The sequence below is a fragment of the Megalops cyprinoides genome, chromosome 4 (assembly GCF_013368585.1).
Source record: "Megalops cyprinoides isolate fMegCyp1 chromosome 4, fMegCyp1.pri, whole genome shotgun sequence".
Lineage (NCBI taxonomy): Eukaryota > Metazoa > Chordata > Actinopteri > Elopiformes > Megalopidae > Megalops > Megalops cyprinoides.
Window position 1 is genome coordinate 38,976,552 of NC_050586.1, and position 20,037 is coordinate 38,996,588.

At 39.1% G+C, this 20,037-nt stretch overlaps 1 protein-coding gene across 1 annotated transcript in view; it reads left to right on the forward strand.

The window, feature by feature from the left end:
- Positions 1-1,250: 1,250 nt before the first annotated feature.
- The window catches only part of znf608 (zinc finger protein 608), a 31,318-nt gene continuing 12,531 nt past the window's right edge, over positions 1,251-20,037 (forward strand). Inside the window, exons 1-2 of the mRNA XM_036526555.1 lie at positions 1,251-2,936; positions 13,898-14,135. Of these exons, the coding sequence (XP_036382448.1) occupies positions 2,142-2,936; positions 13,898-14,135 (1,033 nt within the window). The 5' untranslated portion in view covers positions 1,251-2,141. The remainder of the gene's footprint in view (positions 2,937-13,897; positions 14,136-20,037) is intronic.

The window sequence follows — 20,037 nt, forward strand, 5'->3', positions numbered from 1 at the left end:
TTTTCAGATGCACCACTAATTACCAGCGCGTAAAATGGCGTCGCAAAGCAAAGGGTGTAATCCATAATTTTACATCAGCTCTTAAAAAAATATGGCATAATTACAATTCCTATTGATTTGTCAACACATAACATATGCCTAAAAATAAATACCACCAAAAGCGGATTGTTTAAAACACACATGATGACATGATTAATATATTTTCAATATCAGTAATCCCATCTTTGTCTTGTTTTACAAACTGGATATCCAGTAATTTGTGTAGAAGAAAGGTCCTCTGGCAAAGGAGAATCTGTTTACCAATCAGAATCCGTAGTTTCATAAAAGCGTGGATCTCATTGGCTGAGCCGGGAAGGATATTTAGAACAAAGAACGTTTCTGCCTTCACATTAACACTTGTGTTTCAGCCTGCTCGTGCGAGGCGTGGGCAGTACATGATTTTTTTTTATTGTGTCTTATGGTTATAGATTCCCAATGTTAGTAATTTACTGATCTCTGCGCAAACGCCAATGAACACTTGCGGAATAGACAAATGCAAACTATGCAGAATGGCCGGTGCATTGTACAGGGCAGGCTAATGTTCATTGACTGTTGAAATGCACTGGTGAAAATACACCAGTGGACGCACTGCTGTTCCATTTATTGACACATCTGCAGCCGAGGCATTGTAATACTGTTTGGAAACGTAAACCAACATTTCCCCCATGCTAACAACTAGATTTACAGATTGTGGTGGGACGTTTCATCGTTTATGAACGTCAAGAACAAGGTAATCTGGGCGTGATACGTGCAGTACCGTATTGTCACAGTTGTTAATGGAGAAAATGATGTATCGATTAAGGTGACGTGTCAAGCTTATGTGGAGTTATCACTGGTCTGTTGCCTCAAACGATTCTGGGTTGTCTTCTCACCTTCCCCATCCCAATATTAGTGCATTGTATTTTGCTTCATAAATTTGGCACGAGTATGTTCTAATCGTCGGAGAAGCATTGAAAAAGCAGTTTAACATTCTTCATTTTAACACGTATGTGATTTTGGTTTGGCATTAAGGTATATCAAGCTCTGTCGCTTTGAGCAAAGCAGTTTTAAGCGGTGCCAGTCCAGACACGAATCAAATTCCACTCCACATTTTTCAACTCCTTCATTTTTCTCGGTAATTTATCCCAGCCATAGCAAAATTCTGTCATGTTTCAAGCGGCTGCCCGTGGGTTTGTGTCATGCCATCATTAGCTATGCATTGAGCTGGATTGTCGTGTAGGATGAATGTAAAGTTTGAAAACTCAATGCCTTGAACTCGTTTGGTTTGGCTTCCTCATGTGTATACTCTCAGTTTTGTGGGGTTGACATGTGCTGCTTTAACAACCCTTGTCTCTGCGAAAGGCAAGGAAATGATGGAGATCTCGATTCATTTGCCACGGGGAATATTGAATAATTCATTCTGACGGTGGCATTTAACGCACATCGATCTTTATTTGTGGTATCAACAACAACAATATGAGGTTTTGAATAATTTTATTGTTTGTTTTTAACCCTCTCTGAAAGGGAAATATTTTGACGGAACTGAAGGTAAGAAACACCAGAATATTATGGCAAGGATTTGTTGTTTTCCTCTAAAGGACGGATTAATTCAAGGTATCAAATTCTCCGCGCTGCTTATCATAAAAGACATTACCAGGAATGTTGGTCGTTGCGATATTTAAGGTGGTGAGTCTTCCTTACGGATTTTATCGAGGAAGAAAGTAATGCTGTTTGGAAATATATATCCCCCTTTAATTGCAAATTGAAAACCTAACCATACATGACATTGACGCTGAAAACACAAGCGCGCTGTAGGCTTCGCTCTTATTATGAATTAATCTCGGTTTCTCTCAAATCCATGCCAGACAGACTGTATGAGGTCAGGGCTCTTGAGCATTGCAACGCTAACATAAGTTAACATAATAGGTTTATGTCCACGCAGGGCATGGACGTGAACAACAGACCAACTTTTCCCTCGCTTTTGCCACAGGGCGTAATGGACCTGATTACCATCTTACGAATTCAGGCAAACCCTAGGTAGAGACTGAATAAACGACGAATGCCCTCCCATCGTAACGCCGGGGGATTCATCACCGTTTTCTGTCAGAATTTCTGCTATCAGGATGTCAGTCACTTCCACAGTTGAGAAGAGTGTCGAGCCAAACGGAGTTGAAACCTACGACAGTGGCGATGACTGGGAAATTGGTGTTGGTAATTTGATAATTGACTTGGATGCCGATTTGGAGAAAGACCGACAAAAATTGGAGATGAATCGTTTTGTGAATAGCAAAGGGAGCTCAAAGGATTGCGAGGGACTGGCATCCAGTTGTTCTAAAGCAACATCAGCCATATCAGGTAGCCTTACATTTCCATCCGTTCAGCCCCCCGTTCCCCCGGGAAATTACAACAAGGAGAATGGTAAATCCAAAGTGAAAAGGAACAAAACTTCTAAGGACACAAGTAAATCTGCCTCGGCTCCTGTTCTGTATGGAATTCCTGAGATATATGCTGGTAAAAAGCAAGACGCTCAAGGACGCCCAGGAGAAGCATTTGGGATGAATTCAGCACTGGGCCAAGCGGTCAGTAACCCAAACACTAGTGATGTAACCGTTTCATGCGCCAAAGGCAAAGAAGAAAAAAATGGCAAAAATCAAACCAGGGGCTTGAAAAGGGAGAGGGATGTTGCCAGGGCGCGGAAAGAGAAGCAAGATGTTGGACAAACCAGCCCAGACTTCAGTCCCGTGTCTGGCAATCGGTACGGATTTGCAGGCAAAGGGAGTCCGTGTCATTGCGGAGACAACGGGATAGGAGACATTTCCAAAAGTGGCATGGATTCAGGGATAATGGGAAACGCTATTGTCGGAAAGAAGAATGATGACGAAACCGGCACACCTGCAAAGAAATTGAAAACCGAGAAGGTAAGATGCCCTTATATACACCAGGACCATTTAAAAATACTAATCTGTTTCAGATGGCGGAAAATTTGGTTGTGCATTTTCCAAAGCTATAAATCTTATTTACAATTCGGATCATGTACCTAATTCCCGTGAGAGATCCGTGATTTTAATTTGCCGTGGACTGTGAGGAAACAAAGCTCTTTCCCCATAGGTGTTTGCTTTGGGTGCTGAAATATAGATGGTTGTCACGGTTATTAAGAACTTGATGCAGCAATACAAATTACAATGCACAATAGCTATTAACAAGTCCTGTCTGGTTATAGAGTTTGCACAGCCTCTGGGAAGTGTCTAAGGGAATGAATCCAGAATATATATATATATATATATATATATATATATATATATATATAATACATATATATGTGTGTGTGTGTCTGTGTGTGTGTAAGGTTTTTTTTATTATGGGGAATATAATTTATTTTGCATTTGCATAGCCTTGTTTGTACAAATATATATAATTGAAAATAAACACCCTAATTTGATTACCTTGAGATTTGGATATTTTAGATATTTGACCTTGGCTGTCAGGAATTCCATAAATGTTTTTCACTGATGCCAATAAAATTTTACAAAATGACAAAATATGTTTAATTATGAGGAAGAGAGGGTTTCCAAGATAAATTGCACTAATGAAATGGATACAAAGACTACAGGAGTTATGTACCACAAGCTACATGTGCATGGTCACTTAGGTTGAGTTGTTTCATGTTCATTTGATGTATTCTACCTTATGCAGTTCACAGGACTTGTGTGGTTGTGTCACTCATCCAGTAAGTATCACTCCCTGTCCCTGGAGCACATGCCACCATCGGGGCTTAAAAGAGTGCTAAAGAAATATACAGTTTCCTTTTTTCAAGGGGATGTTGAACAAGGAACACACCTACTGGTAAACAAAACAAATTGGTAATTTCTCTGTTTTCATTTGTAATGAGAAAATAATAAGTAAACTGCTTTATCCATTGGGGTTTTTCAAAACTTAGCTATCACAGCAATGTGTTATTAAATATCTTATGTCCATATTTATTCTAGTTTATTATACAGTAGCACTACTTTCACTATCATTATTTCTACTACCAAGACTATGGCTAATATAATAATATTAAGCAAAATAAATGTAATATGCAATATACAGCATAGACCTATATACCTTTGTAAATACATGAAGTAGGTTTAAGAGGTGTAGATGTATTTCCATGTGGAGTTTCAAGTTTCTATATATAGATATATAGAAGGTATAGAGTTAAAAAATAAAGGTGAAATGTGGATTATATGTGTGTGTGTGTGTGTGTGTGTGTGTGTGCTCGCGTGCGTGTGTGTATGCTGTCAACCCATTTTGTGTTTTCAGAAATGGAAATAACCTCATGATGCATTCTGAAATGTTTAAGGAGCCATGGTACTTAGCTAGTACTGACACAATGTGCCCCTATTATATTTGTTAACACAAATGTGGCTTCTGAATTCTGCACAATTTGTGATCACATGGGTTTGACATGAGAGCTTTGAAAAAAATAGCTCAGTAGTGGCCTAATCTAAATGAAGGAAATGTGTTTAGTATGTTTTCAGCATCAGAGTGTGAGAGAAAGTAAGACATTTTACTTTGGTAGGGTTTTAGTAAGGTTTTTGATATGTGGAATTTCAATCCATGATTTTCCTTGGATTCTTATCTCAAGATTTTTGCTAGGCATGGCATCCAAGAAACCGCTGGCATGCCTGAAAAATGTGCTCTTCTACGCTGTGGGATACTCACATGCTATTCAAAACAGCTGTCCCTCAGTGTACACTATCTTGGTCTGGAGTGCTGAACTACTTATTCTGTATCTATGGTTAGCAGTGCAGACAGTCCCAGTGAAGTACACAGAAGGTCACATGGCTGTGCAGCCAATTGAATTGATTGTGTGTAAAGGGCTAACTGTGTGCATGTCTTAATTGGAGAGGGGTGTGCTTTGTTTAGAGGATGTGCTGAATTTGAGTTTCATAAGCTCTGTGTCTCTGACAGCACAATTCATTTTCTCATTTGTTTTATTTATTAGGTTACTTTTCTGTAAAATTTCTGTTTCTACGGGAGAGGATAAAGACACGGCACAGTGTGTTAGTGATGATTAAAGAACCTTCAACACACCAGAACAGCTCTTGTTTTCAGATCCTTTTTTACTCAGGTGAATGTCAGAGCGTCCTGGTTCACTAAGCATGCCCTGAAATATAGAACAGATTTCTAACTTTTAGGTGCTATTGCCTTACATCAATCCTGAAACCATCACCCAAGTGAAACATCTCATAGAAGGGAAACTGGAATTGCTTCATCATGGCTAATTTGCCGCTAAAACATATCGACCTGCAAATAATCCTTTTCATGTTCAATCGAATATCTTTTATTAAGCAGTCACAGTTTGGAGCATTCCCTTCCAAGCTTGAACAAAAGGCAAAAAAATCTTATCAGTAATGAAAACTCAGAAAGAGCTAGAGATTACTTACTTAGATACCTTGAATGCATGTTATTTGGAGATAGTATAGGGCGGTAACCCATCCAATATTGTATGGTCAGACCACATCATTATGTCAGCTTGTGAAAATCATAGCATTTAAAGCACAGTTACATTCACCAGAGAAAAAAGTCGGGTGTAGCTCAGAGCAAGTGATAATGAATGTCACATGTGATTCATCTCTCACTTGCTACCAGTGCACTACTGGCTGTAATAAGACAACAACAGCAAGGAGTGGTCCCCTCAGTTTTTTTCCTGGAGAAGTTGGATAAGGTGAAGTTATGTTATGTTAAAAGTCATGTTTTTTTTATAATGGCAATTTGTATGGCAGAGGGCTGTAATGCAATATACTTCGGCTGCTGTAGAGTCTAATAAGGAGGTATACATGTTTTTATTACTGTTGGTGCATTTAACTCTGTCTAATGTACAGCTGATTTATTGAGCTGGTATTACAGGGAAAAAGGAAGAGTGCCACTTGGGTATGTGTATGAAATAAATTGGCTGGTGCAATGGTGTGTAATGGAGATGTGAGTCTGATGCTGGCCAGACACACCATTGAAACATGATGCTTTGTATTTTAAAATAATGTAATAATGTATTTTTTAAATTTGATGCACCAGGGTAGTCGTACCAATAGATGGTGCAGAGTTAGCTGTATGTAAAGGCACAGGTCACTGAGATGCCTGGGATAAGTATGTTTCATATTAATCTACATAGAGTGAATACTAATTTTTATTCTTCCCCCTATTTTCAACCAAACTTTGGAATTGGCAATTGAGTGCAATGCTTGACTCATTGCTACACCGTGCAGGAAATGCCAAGTGTGCACTCCTCTGACACATGCTCCTGTGGCCAACGGCTATTTTTCACACAGTGTACCACAGGCGAGCTAGCGCAGATTGAAGAAGCAGTGCTTCTGTCACTGAAGACAACCTAGTAGCTCTGTAGGTGCCTGAGGAGTCGCTGGAAAGTGCTGATATAGCAGCCAACTGAGGAGTCTTGGCTGAGGTAAGGGCACCCTACTCCAGTGGGACAACACCAACTGCGTCCTGCCACTGCAGACTGACAGTCATAGTCAGCTAATGAAATAGTCATAGAATCAAACCAGCGACATCCAGTCTATATAGGGCTCAGCCTGTGATCAGAGAATCTTTACTGACTGAGCCACTCAGGAGCCCAGGAAGCACTCTTTTAAATACAGTTCAATAGTTAGCATTAGCTGTGGCATAATTGTCTGTGTAATTACCAGCAGTGGTCAACAACAAACAAGATATGTTTTGTTACTCTACATAAGAATTAATTTTGGGGGATTTTTTTTTTGAGTTTTTGTCTGTTTGTTTCCGGTCTGCTTTTACCCTTGCTGCAGTCCAATAATTTTTTTAAGATTAAAGCAAACTCATACATTTTATGTACTGCCATTGTATGCTTTCCTCAATGCACACAAGATAGCTTCCATTGTTTTAAAACGTGAACATCATGTACTGCAAGTTCAGACATACAGCAAAAAAGATAAAACAAAGGGAATTATGCATATGCTATTCATATCTAGATTCCATTATGGTTAAAAAGCAGAAGATTTCAGAGTGTTCAGCAATTATTACTACTACAATGTTTACCAGATTCCCTGAAGATTTGCTACAGACTATAATCAAACGTAAATAGCTGCCCCTCATCCAGTCCTTTGGACAGGGATATTGCAGAGTTGCATTGATTTAAAACTAATTACATACAATATATGCAATATTCAGAGTAGATAGTCTGTGTGGTAAAAGCTTTCCCAAGCCTAGTACTCTAAAATGATTTCTTGGTACACGAAATATGTATTTTCAGTGCAAACAGTGTATGTTCATGGATAAACAGAAGCCAGCCAAACCTTACTTGAATGTTGCTAAAGAGGGTGTGTGGGGGTCGCTTACTTGACACGTATGACAGGGCAGGTTATTATGACTAACACATGGAAATATTCATCTGTGAAGTGTGCAAACGCCTTTGGCAATTCATAGTTTGCCCATAAAACTGATTCAAGAAACATTCCTGTACCAAACGTTTATTTAAGTGCACTGAGGTATGGTGCAGTCAAATGGCTCCTAGTTGTGGTCAGTCGGTGTTTGTAGGAGTGTTTACAACGGGGACATTTATTAAGAGTCACATTTGAAACTGAAAATTAGTGCTTATTTTGTGAAAATGTAAGTGTGATCATGCTTTCAGTTTAGTGCAATAATTACAAAATTGTAACTTATGGAAATGAAAACAGCTGCATGCTATCATGGTAATATTGCCGTCGCCAGTCACATTCTTGCTTTCATGATGAGAGCGCCTTACAAACAGATGTCAGGATTCAGGGAATATAAGAGATAGGCATGGTCACTTTTAACAAAATGAAGAAAATAAGTATGGCAAGGTTCACTCTTGGAGCAGTGAGAATGGTTTCCTCAAATGGAGGCTGTATATTCTATGATGGTAAAGACTGCACATTGTTTTCCACTCAGGTAACTTACCTAACAGCCAGCGTTCTCCATAGTCCTCGTCTCTGATTTGTGCAAATTACTGTTAGACCTACTGAAGACAGAACTGCTTATTTGCGAGTATCCCTTTGCAGCAGACACGGCAGAGATCCACTTATCTTTATATCATATGGATGAGGAAACGTAATCATCTTTGTCCACCTTCAGCCCGTCCTGACAGCATTCAGACCAGCTGTTCTGCACAGTGTCAGTTATTGGGCTTATGCTCATAAGCACACGGACTGAGTCATATATGGATCCAGGGTGATTTGCCACAAGGTTTGTTGTGACTCATTTGGAGTCACAAATAGCCTGCACATTTGTAGTGTGAGTGTGAGTTTGCTTTTGTTTCTGTGTACATGTTCACCAAGTGGGGGTTCACTCATGTGGGACTCATTGCACTGTTAGTTGCACTGAGTTTATTTGAGAAAGCAGCAATGGTGTAAATTAAATGTTATAATAAATAAAAACTTGTGCAAAAGTGCAAAATAGCAGAAGTAACTCAGTCTCAGAGGGTGACATAGTTTGTTTAAAATGGAGAAATTAATCATTGCAGGTGCTAGATTTCCTGAACTAAATGATATAACACTGCGACTTCAACAAAAAAAAATGCTGCGCAAAGGAAATCAGCAAGGTTGTAGGATATCCACTTTAGCAAAACACATTAAAAAGTTTTAAGATTGTATAAGCATAGCTGGTTAGCAAGAACAAATCTCCATGGATAGGTATGGATAGGCATGGACAGAACTGCTCTACAGCCTCTTCCCTGGCTAACAGCACTCCTTAGCCAACTTGCCAGACACTTAGCTATCAAAGATGCTCATTACAACTTGCCATTGTGCATTGTTTAACATAGCTAGCTAATCATGCCATGTGTAATTGGTATGTCTCAATTAGCTTCTTTTAGACCCATACCTTGCCACTGGCAAACTGGGGAGTGTTGGGGGAGGCGGGGGAGGCGGGGGAGAGGGGGGGGGGGGGGGGCATAAAAGGCAAGTCAGAGCAAGATGTGGCTTTTGGTGTAAACTGCCTAGTAAGCATTTCCCATGCATTTATTAGCATACCCTTCTCCCAGTACTTGGCTCTTTCACATCAGAACTTCCAAAAATACATTCACATTCAGGCCAAAAGGAGCAGCTTCTGTTTTATTCGCATTTAATATGGACAAGTGCCAGCGGTGTGCCTGTTTATTTAAGGCGACAGTTTATGAAGGTATTACATCCCCCCCCCACCTCGTGCACACACACACACACACACACACACACACACACACACACACACACACATTTAAATCTGGCCTTCTGAGATTTAAGTATGCACCCAGGGTGTTGTCAAAGGTGAGAAAGCAGGTGAACACAGTGCATTCTCTAATAATAACATGGCTGACTAGAAATCAAAATGAGTTCAAGGCTGAAATCTTACAAGTGAAGTGGTCCTGTGGTATTAACTTGGAGTGTAGCACAAACTGCACTTCTTGAGCAGTGATTAAGACTGTTCCTGTCTGTAGTCCATATAATTGATTAAATTATATAATTTCATTTACTTATCATGTTTTGATTGCACATTCAGTGCAAACATTACGAATATTTAATATTCATTTTTCCATTCATATATATTGAAAAATCAAATTTAAAAATCCAAATTTAAACAAAGCTCCTTTATACTTTGAATATTTTGATACATGTTTACCACAACTGACTTTTAAATATATCATAAACAATAAAATGTCACTATGAGTGTAAAATCTTGGAAGTGTGGACCAGGGATGTCAATCTTAGTTCCAAGAGGGTCACATACACGCTGATATTTGCTCTAACCTCTGGTCCTGATTACTGATGTAGCCATTTATTCAGTTTTATAATTCTGCTACATTTTTGCAATTGGTGAATCATTGTTGAAAAAAACAGCCTATGTGATCTATATTTAATAATATAATATACAGTATTTAGCTTAGGATTCAGGTAAATTACAGTACCTTCTTATAGTAAGTTTTGTATATGCTAAGACTCAGAAGGTACTGTAGCTAATGCTGAACAGTGACCTACACAGTAGTGGTGTTCAGAACGATTCTTTTTAGTGTGTATCGTATTAGTTGCCCTATACGCTGTAATTGTACAAATCTGGTAGTACTGTGTCCTCAAACAGACCTTGCTCTCAGCTAAGAACTGTCTCATTGTGGAACTACACATCCTGTCCCCGTACTGTCGCTATACTTACTGTATGCACTTTTGTAAGTCGCTTTCGATAAAAGCGTCTGCTAAATAAATAAATGTAAATGTAGTGATTCGGTTCCTATCGTTCAGTTCCATAAAATGATTCAAATCTTTGACTCGCTGATTCGTTCATTTCCATATCCGGTCGGGCAGCATACACAAATCTGTAAATAGTTTTATTGCATTTTAAAAATTACTCTACATTGTTCCAAACATCATGTCCATTATTAGCCTGCTCTGCGGCAAAACAGCACGTGTGAAACCAAATGTCAATGAAATTAATCATAATTAAATCGTAATATTCATTACGTGAAACTGCACCATGCTATTCAAACAACCATGCAGCCACAAAGTATATTTTGTCTTTAGGAAGGTAATAGAACCCCACATTTTAACGTGTATAATAGCCTAAGTACATGTCATTTGCTAAAACAAAAAAAAAGCACTGAGGAAAAAAGAGCCACACATATCCAAAGCGAAATACTTTGTTTTACAAGTTTTGAACTAACCGAACCCAGACATTTTGATATAGTTGTAGGCCTAGTCAGAGAGGTCATATTTTTATTTGTTGTTAATGTAGACATAGTACGCTACAAATGTGATGCATAAGCATAGGCTTATGTATCACATTTCTGTTTTGTTTTGTAGCCTACTATGTTGATTTGTCAGTATTTATTAATAATTTATTCACGTTAAAAGAAAATGTGATGTCAACATTAAATAAATCTTAGCCTACTTAAAATTGCAGTTGTGATAAACAAGAACTGCAATACATTGTGCACACCTAAAATATGCTACTGCTAAAAATGTAAATATAAAATAATATTCCAGGTAGATGAGCATTGTCACAGTCAATGGCGGATGTAGCCCAAGCCTGCTGTACTGAGAACTAGCGATTCTGGCAAGACGTAGTCACCAGGTCTTCGTAGTCAGTGACTCTTTTGAGGGGAATGGAACTGGTGTAATGGGAACTTGTCAGCATAGTCAGTGAATCTTTGGAGTCTGAAGGAACTGTTGTACTGAGGAAGTTGTCAACAGTTCATCAGGTCAGTCGGGGGAGTTTAGAGTCTTCGTAGTCACCGGATCCTTTGAGTCCGAAGGAACTGCTGTACTGTGGAACTTGTCATCAGTTCATTAGGTCAGTAGGGGGAGTTTAGAATCTTTGTAGTCACCGGATCCTTTGAGTCTGAAGGAACTGCTGTACTGAGAACTTGTCAACAGTTCATCAGGTCAGTAGGGGGAATTTACAGTCTTCGTAGTCACCGGATCCTTTGAGTCCAAAGGAACTGCTGTACTGAGGAACTTGTCAGTAGGAGGAGTTTAGAGTCTTCATAGTCAAAGGATCTTTTACATTGTCCCACATCGTCAGCTGTGCCAAGATGGCCAGTGGGAGGTGCTTCGAGAGTTTTAGCATTTCAGCCATTGGCTAGTTGTTGTCATGAACGTACTGCTGATACAGTTTTGTGATAGGCCTGCATAAACACTGTTGAAATATTCAGTGTGTAAAAGCCAAATAATCCACTTATATGAATCACTTTAGGCTCAGGCAAAACATATATTATGACATTCAGTCACATACACTGGCACGTTATAAGCTGCAGACATTTATATTTGAATACAGTGACTCTTGTATCTTGTGTTGAGTATGGTAGTACCTAGCACAGATATACTGTAGCACTTAGCACAATAGCAAAAGAAAAATATTCTTCCGTTTAGCTAAGTGCCTGGATGCCTGTCAATGCAGAAGAAGAAATAAAGACTTTCTTCCAATGAAAATTGCAGTCTTCTTGAGTCTTACAATAGTGTTCTTCTGACCAAAAACTGCAGCTTTGGTTTTTGGCTTTTTCCATAGTCTGTACTGTCTAAGATTCAAAAAGACAGAGACAGCAGCTTGAAGAATGACACAGACAGAAAAAAAAAATCTGAAAAATAGATGCAAACCAGCAAGTCATCTGTGACTGAGAAAGCGCTTGTCACACTGGACAAGTTGGTGCCACCACATATAATAGCAGCTGCCACAGTTGCAATGATCATGGTGACACTAAAAGATAATTCACATGAGTTAAAAAAATATGTTTGAAAGAATGTCGTTAAGGACATTTACTACCCCACTGCAATTTCGACTACACAATGTGAGCAATTTACACAGTAATGCTCCAAAATAATTAATAAGAGTTATATTATTTTGATTTTATTTAACCAAGGGTTGTATAAAATGCTGTACATTCAAATATGTTTTGTTTGTTTGTTGTTTGAAGAAATCAGTCAAAGAAATTTCTCAGTTAAATGCAAGGTAAATGCATTTTTTAAAGCACAAATGTCAATTTAAGCTATTTACTAATAATGCCACTGTCCTGGGAGGATGTGATGAGGAGTAAGAATTCAATAACTGTTTCCTTGCTTGTTTAAATTTGTGAATTTTGTAGTAGCTTGTGGCTGGAGTTTTTATTTGATAATTTATGAGGTGATCTTTATACATGAAAGGTTCTAATTAATGTTGAAGCGACTGCATTACAAATATGGAGCCTCTAGAGGATTGTACAAATTATTATTAATGTGAACTTGAAATTTAGGGAAAGTGTTAACTTTTGGCATCTAACTCATGCACACGGCATATTTGATGACATGAAACAGTGGCTTCAATTTCAAGAGCAAGTTCCTGAGGCTGAATTGTCAGGGTCCTTCACCCCCGGACTTCAGCTACCCATCCCTACTGCGTACAGTGTCAGTGAATTTACTATGTGCAGAAGGTGTAATAGATGAGTCCTCTTGAATGTCAAAGGTTTCAGTAAAATTTTACTGGAGTACTGGAAAGAAATGCACTCACAGTTGCTTTGAAATAAGATGAAGCCTGAGCAGGAATGACCCTAATGCTGTGTGTGTTAATACTGTATATGCTTCTGCCTTCTTTATACACTGGAATACATCTTCACATTCTGCATCTTTTTGTGCAATTTCTGTGTAAACACACAAAATGTGCAGCGTTTGCACCTTGTAAGGAATGATGAATTGTGGTGGTTAGAGAAATTGACCTGATGTCATGGTTTGAAATCCCAATTGGGAAGCTGCTGCTGGACTCTTGAGCAAAGTAGTTTACCTCAATTGCGCCAGTAAAAAATACAGCTGTAATAATGGGTTAGGGAATGTAAATCTGTAAATGCCCCTGGATAAGAATGGCGATGTTGCAATAGTGATTTATTATGTGATCATCATTATTATTACCAGCAATTTTATGATTGCCAAGGTTTGTGCATATATGGTTAGAAAAATGCACAAACTTAGTCTTTTATATTTTCTGTAGTATGTGTTTGAGAGTTTTAATTAATATAATTAATCAAATTTTACAAGGTCATTATGAATTTATTAATAGAATGCTTGAAAACATTGCTATTTCACTTTGTTTCAATACATTAAATATACCTTAAAATCTACAATTAGACAAGTTTGTGAATGTTTACATGGTTTTATGAGAGTCGTGATCAGTGAATGATGTTTTTAATATTATGAGAGGTATATGAGGGAGATTACATGTTGCATGTTTGTCATTTTTTGTACTTTAAATGAATTGTGCAGATTTTTTTCCATTGGATGAATCTGAGGAGAATTTTCCTGATCTCATTTTACAATAAATGGCTGGACTGAAGTGAAAAACTCCAATTCCATTCCAAGTCCATGTCCATGTAACTGACCCTGACCATGGTGACTATTTTATACATCCCCCACAGGTGGATCCCCTGTTCACAGTGCCTGCACCACCGCCGCCAGTCACTCAAGCTCCTCCCCCTTATGCCCCTTTGTCCCCTCCCATCTCCTCCCCCTCTGAACAGCTGCTAGTGAGGACCCGATCCATTGGCACCAACACTAGAGAAGCGGGGAGTGGCACTGACCCTGCCTGCCTGGGGCCGTGTGAGCCTGGCACTAGTGTAAACCTGGAGGGGATCGTGTGGCATGAAACCGAGGAAGGTGAGAATACTCTTTTCTCTTCTTGAATTTGGTGATGGTCAAGAGAAGGTCTGGTACTGTTGTCTCATGGCTTCATGGTGCTAGTGTTGGCTTTCCGTGGTTTGGTTGGATTCAGTGCATATGTTAGGCTTACCACAGGGTGCTGTCAGGTGAATGATGTAAAAACCTTTTACATCATTGTTTTTATCAGCTGATTTTGAGGGTGTGTCTGTTCTCTCTTCCCATTTCCAACCTGCCTGCAACTAAGGATTAAAAGATAGCAAATCTTGAAAATGTGAAATATTAAATAAATCATACAAAATATACCCTGCCCAAAAGCTTGGATTCAATTTCTATATTGTTCATTGAAAGGCAGCCAATATTTTAGTAATATGAAATGTAATGTCAGCAATATGTTAAAGCCAATCTTAATTTAAGCAATCTTAATTTATTTTTATATAACATTGAATTATTTTATTACTTATGTTTGGTTTTGATTGATCCCAGATTCCTGGACTCCACAAACCTTGTAGATAATATTGTTATCTAGACTTCACCTGGTTCTTTTTACAGAAAGTACCATGAAGCAGCTTTCATGGTACATCTTATTAAGCTTAAATGTGAATACTACTATTAACCTCCCCCATCCTGTTTTACCTTGAGACTAAAGAATTTAAATCATCAGTCTGTCTTAATAATTTGCCTGTTTACTTTGAACCGATCTTGTTACTCCTCTTAGAACTTTTGTTGAGCTGTAGAGCTGTGAAGTAATGCTTTTACAAAAACTCAGCAAATATTTAAAATGTGGTCTTAATGAGGCACTGTATAATTTCAACATCTAAGCTTTGTGCTTGCTTTTTGTACCCTAGCATTCTACTTGACATTTTTATTGTTTCAGCACAATATGTAAATTATGGCAGAGTTGGATCTACTATGAGTCCTAAGCCTTTTTCACATTATGTGGAGTCTTATTTTGTACTATAAGGTATCTTATATTCTTATTACCAGTTTGAAGTAGAACAGTTGCCAGCTGTATGCCCATTTCTGGATCTTATTCAGAGCTTTCAGTATTATTTTAAGAACTGTTTTCTTCTCCACCTGGTTTAGTATCTTCGTTGAATTAAGACTCTTTCAGTATAAGTTGGTCAAGCTTTGTTTTGTGGTAAAATATTTGAGAGAAATTCCAGAGAAATTTGGATGCACAATGTCCTGAGCTGCACTACAGATATTAATAAAGCAAGAGGAAAAGGTTTGACTGATGTGATTCACTCCTCTACTTGCAAAATGCAAGATGGGTTGTCGCAGTGTGGGGGAGGGGCAGTGTTTCCCAGGAGTCCCAGACAATCTTAGTGCCTTTAGCAGCATACTGGTATTTAGGCTGTGCCAGTGTAAGGTAACATTTGAATGTCAACAGACAGTATCAGTCTCTGTGTAACAAGAATATCTGTTGTGTTGCCAAAGGATTTTTCTTTTGTTTCTGTTGCAATGGCAAAAAAGAGCAGGTTGCTAAAATGGTGAAGCTCATGGTAAATGTTAAATTTGGACAAAACTCAGTCAATGAGTGGATTTTTGAAAGGCAGAGAGAGAGCGAGAGAGAGAGAGAGAGAGAGAGAGAGAGAGAGAGAGAGAGAACTTGCCTGATTTATCCAGTTGTAGCAATGAAAAATATAGCACTGCAAATGTTTACATGTGATTTACCAGGGCATAATAGCCCTTAATACCAGTGCAATTCTTCCACATCTATATGTATTGCAGGGATTAATGCACTAAACAGTGAGGGGATTTTGTAAATGAGGCTCATTAAGTATTCTGTTGAATTTACTAAAGCCTATGTTAAATGCAAGCCTGATTTGTGAAACAAAGACATTAGCTAACTCCTGCTTTTTGAGTGGTATGGACATGCTCAGCACCCCAAGGAACCTTTTAAAATATAATTGCAAATTTAGGGCTATTGGTCTGTATTTTATTAGTTGAAAACATAAACAGTTTATATCATTTTTGTCCATTTCCCAGCCTGGTTTGCACAGTGCCTTCCTGGGGTGCCTTGTGGGAACTGACTCTGCTGACTTGACCCTGTCAGACTGAGGAGCTATGGCTGGCACCTCTTTCAAAACAAACATGCTTTCTTTCTAGAATCATTTGCTATTCTGTCCGGTGAGCTCACCGCACTGGGGAAAGAGACTGGATTTTAGGCTGTCAAAACTGTGCACTGATATCTTCTCACTGTTCACTTCGTATGCAGGCATTAGAGCAGGTGAAATAAAAATCATATTAGTTAAATGTATTTAGTAAAAACTGTGGCAGAAGAGTCAGCAAAATAAAATACATTCTATGGATTTATATTGTAATCCTTTTTCTATATTTAACTTTTTGTTCCTCCTCTAAGTATGTGTCTGGCTAGATAGATAGATAGATCATATAATAAAACACAAATTTTTTATTCCTGTAAGATACATCATGTGACATTTCCAAAAACCAAAAACTATTATCTGTGTTACAAATGTAGTCCTATTATAAAATAGTTTTGGGGAGAAAAAAAATGCCCCAAATCTCAGGAGTTAAAAAGCTGCCTACAGTCTCAGCAATGTGTCCTTTATCCAGTATGACTCATTAAATAGTTATATCGCACTTGGAAGATATGGAAACCTTTGCTGCCGGATGGGTTCATCCTGCGTGAGCCACTGATAAATTTAAAAGACTGTTTTCATCTTTGTTTTAATACCATCAGCCTACTAGAAAATGGCAGATAATTCTTTGACATTAAGTTAAAATGTTTTATTGCATTTGCAGTAACATTTCAAACAATATTGGAGATAATTCTGAATTTACCGTGGTAAACCCATGGAACCATGCGATTCAGCATAAATAAATGGCATGAGATAGTGGCATCAGATAGGTAATGTCATAAACTGCATAAAATACGCTAGCTGTAGTGTTTTGAAAACTGAAGTAACCTAATGTGTGTGTAGTTCTCCCTGTGAGCTGTGACAACAGTTTGTTTTAGCTTGACTGTGTGATCACCTGATTTAGTTATATAGCTAGCTACCTAATAAGAGCTGTTAATTTTGCTCTTATTGTGAGTGCACTGAACACGCTCTTTTTGCTTTGCTTCTTTTCCCTTTGGTGGATGTGCAGCGAGCTCATTCAGTGCAGCGACAGTTCAATATCTGAAGACTGCATTGACCTTTGCCTGCTCGTTGAATTAGCACTTGCACCGCTAACTCCCCGTGAATGCGCGGGTGAAGGGTAAACCGCAGTCTGCCAGTCTCAAGCGGTTGCTTCTTCAGAGCTGACCTCTAGAGTTGCTGGTTGAAATGTGGCGCGTACACATTTTTTTTTTGTGTGCGTGCAGGTGACTCCTTTGGGCCTGGAGTGCTCCTCACTGTGAATGGTGCCCTTGGAACTGTGGAAGCTGAGGCATGGAGCCTGCTCTCTCAGATGCTCAGATGGTGAAGGGAGTGATTGGGATTTATGAGCGGTGTCAGCTGCAGCCAAGGCAAATGGCACTCACTATATTTCTGTCCGTGTTCGGAAAGCTAAGCCGACCGGAGGTTTTGCCTAGCCTCACGCTGTGGAGCCGGGGGAGGGCAGAGTGTGCCGCTGAGTGTCAGTAGTGCAAAGTTCATACAAAGCAGATTTCATTCTCCTTAAAAGCTGGAATTTAGACATTTGTTACTGTGAAGTAAATGCAGTATAATTCAGCTTTTGTCTTTTTTAAAAAAACTATTTGTTGTATCCCAAGGCGATAGTCTGCCATCTGGAGAAATTTAGAGCTTTCCTAATTTGTTTTCTCTATGGAAACCACAGCTTGGAACACATTCTTGTTCACCCTGGAATTAATTTTATATACAAACCTCCTTGATTTTGTGTGGTTTAGGTCTTTATTTTTATTTATGCATAGGCAGTGTGAGAGTGGCTGTGAGGTGTTTTTCTTAAACACTATTACTTGTGAATGGGCGTGGTCACACAGACACCTCAAAACACTCCATATTCACCATCGTGGTGTCATATCTTTACAGCCGTGCAATTTTGGCTTGCAGTTCTCGACCACATGTTATCATCAAATGTGTCAAGCCCCGGTTTTTATGTAATGCCTTTCTTTTGATGTTACACGATGTTGATGTTTGCCTCTTTTTTGAAAGGATGTTTTTTTGTGGCGATATGGACTTGAACTCCCTGACGAGCAGCTGTGTCAGGAGACTGGCCGTTTGGAGCTGGAGTGAGGCTGAATCACCTAGTGATTGAGGGCAGGAGAGACACTGAGTGCATATTGATTGAGCGAATGCTAATTGCAGAGCACCTTCTTAACATCCTTGACTGAGGCCCAACTGCTGATGAATGCATATTAACAGGCATCCGCCACCGCTGCGGAACCCAGCTCTTTATGTGTCTCCTGTCATAGAAACAGTCTGTCATAATGTTTAAAATAACAGGGACTAATATGTGATATTTGTAAATGCTGAGTGTCCTGTGGATACTGGAATTTAGACACAGAGCATATATTAGCAGACTACCCTTAACAGTCTACCCTTCTGTTAGAGCTGTATATATATATAGAGCTGTATCGCTGATAGGGATATAATAGTGCAGTGCTGAGGCAGTAATTGATTGGGTTAGTACTGTTGTATGCTGCAGGACTCTAGTAGATGTGTTTCAGATGGAAAAATACATAATATACATTCAGATTAAATCTAGACCATTGTGACTGACATCAGTGGGTGTAGGACTAACATACAGAACCGCAAATTACCCGTTGTGTTCAAGAGACCAATCAATTGGAGATCCCAGGTGTGATAGTCTTGGCAGGAGTATCTAGTTGCTACAGACTCCATTTTCTGTGACTGAAGGCAGCCTGATTTAAAGGCATTATGTTGAATAGGACTTGGTTGTTCTGGCATTTCTGATACCGCCTGCACAAGAACGACCAGTAGGCTGGAGCATGACCTCGGTGTGTTTCAATCTTGGCAAGCCAGTCTGATTCGTGGTCTCCCAGATCGTGGCCTGTCACTGACAGGCTGTTTTTGGCGGTAACCTCTTGCCAGGTTAGCAATCGCTGGCTGTGAGCACTCCAGACGGGGAGCAGTGCGAGAGCAGCTGACTTTGTCTAGCTTCCAACATACCAATGGCGTGAAGGCATTCTTCTCTTGGTATTGGTTCCAGTCTGTGTTTTTCTTCCTTGATTTCTACCTAGCTTGTCATTCAGCAAATTAAATCTCCTCATCACCTACCCCCCCCAGTCACCCCTCTGATTGATGTGGTGATGCAGGGCTTATGCAATATTCACTCAGCCATACCACAGTCAGTCATGGGTGATCACATAATAAAACTGATGCCAAACACATCCAATCAGTATCCAAAATCCATATAGTTCAATCAGTATCCAAAATCCATGCACATTATTTCCATACATTATAATCCATATATTCTCACACTTACACGTGAGAACAGAGTGATACGTTTCTGTTAATTATCAGCATAGCTCCTTCATAAGTGGCCATACTATAGCAGGCAGACATTTAGAAGTAAAACAGCTGCCCCAGGTTTACTTACATGGAGTTAGCCTCTCAGCAGAGGACATCTAGGAGAAGGAAGGGATTTGATGTCTGATGTTTGAAGCTGTCAGCATACTCAGAGGGAAGGTTACATTTGCATTTATGAGAAATGAATATAGATGTCAGGGCACCTTCGTCACGTATTACAATGGGATGTAATGTGATGGAGAGTTTTTTGGCTTGGTGTTTGATGAGCAGAGATGCCTGGGGGAGGCCCAAACTCCTTATCCTGATTTTCCTCCTGATTTCAGCTCAAGTGATGACAGACTCATCATCAGCATTTGTGTTGCTGTCAACCGTAAGGGTATAATAAGTTTTTTTCTAACAAAGGATATATAACCTCCTACAGCATGTTGCCATGTAACTGGCGC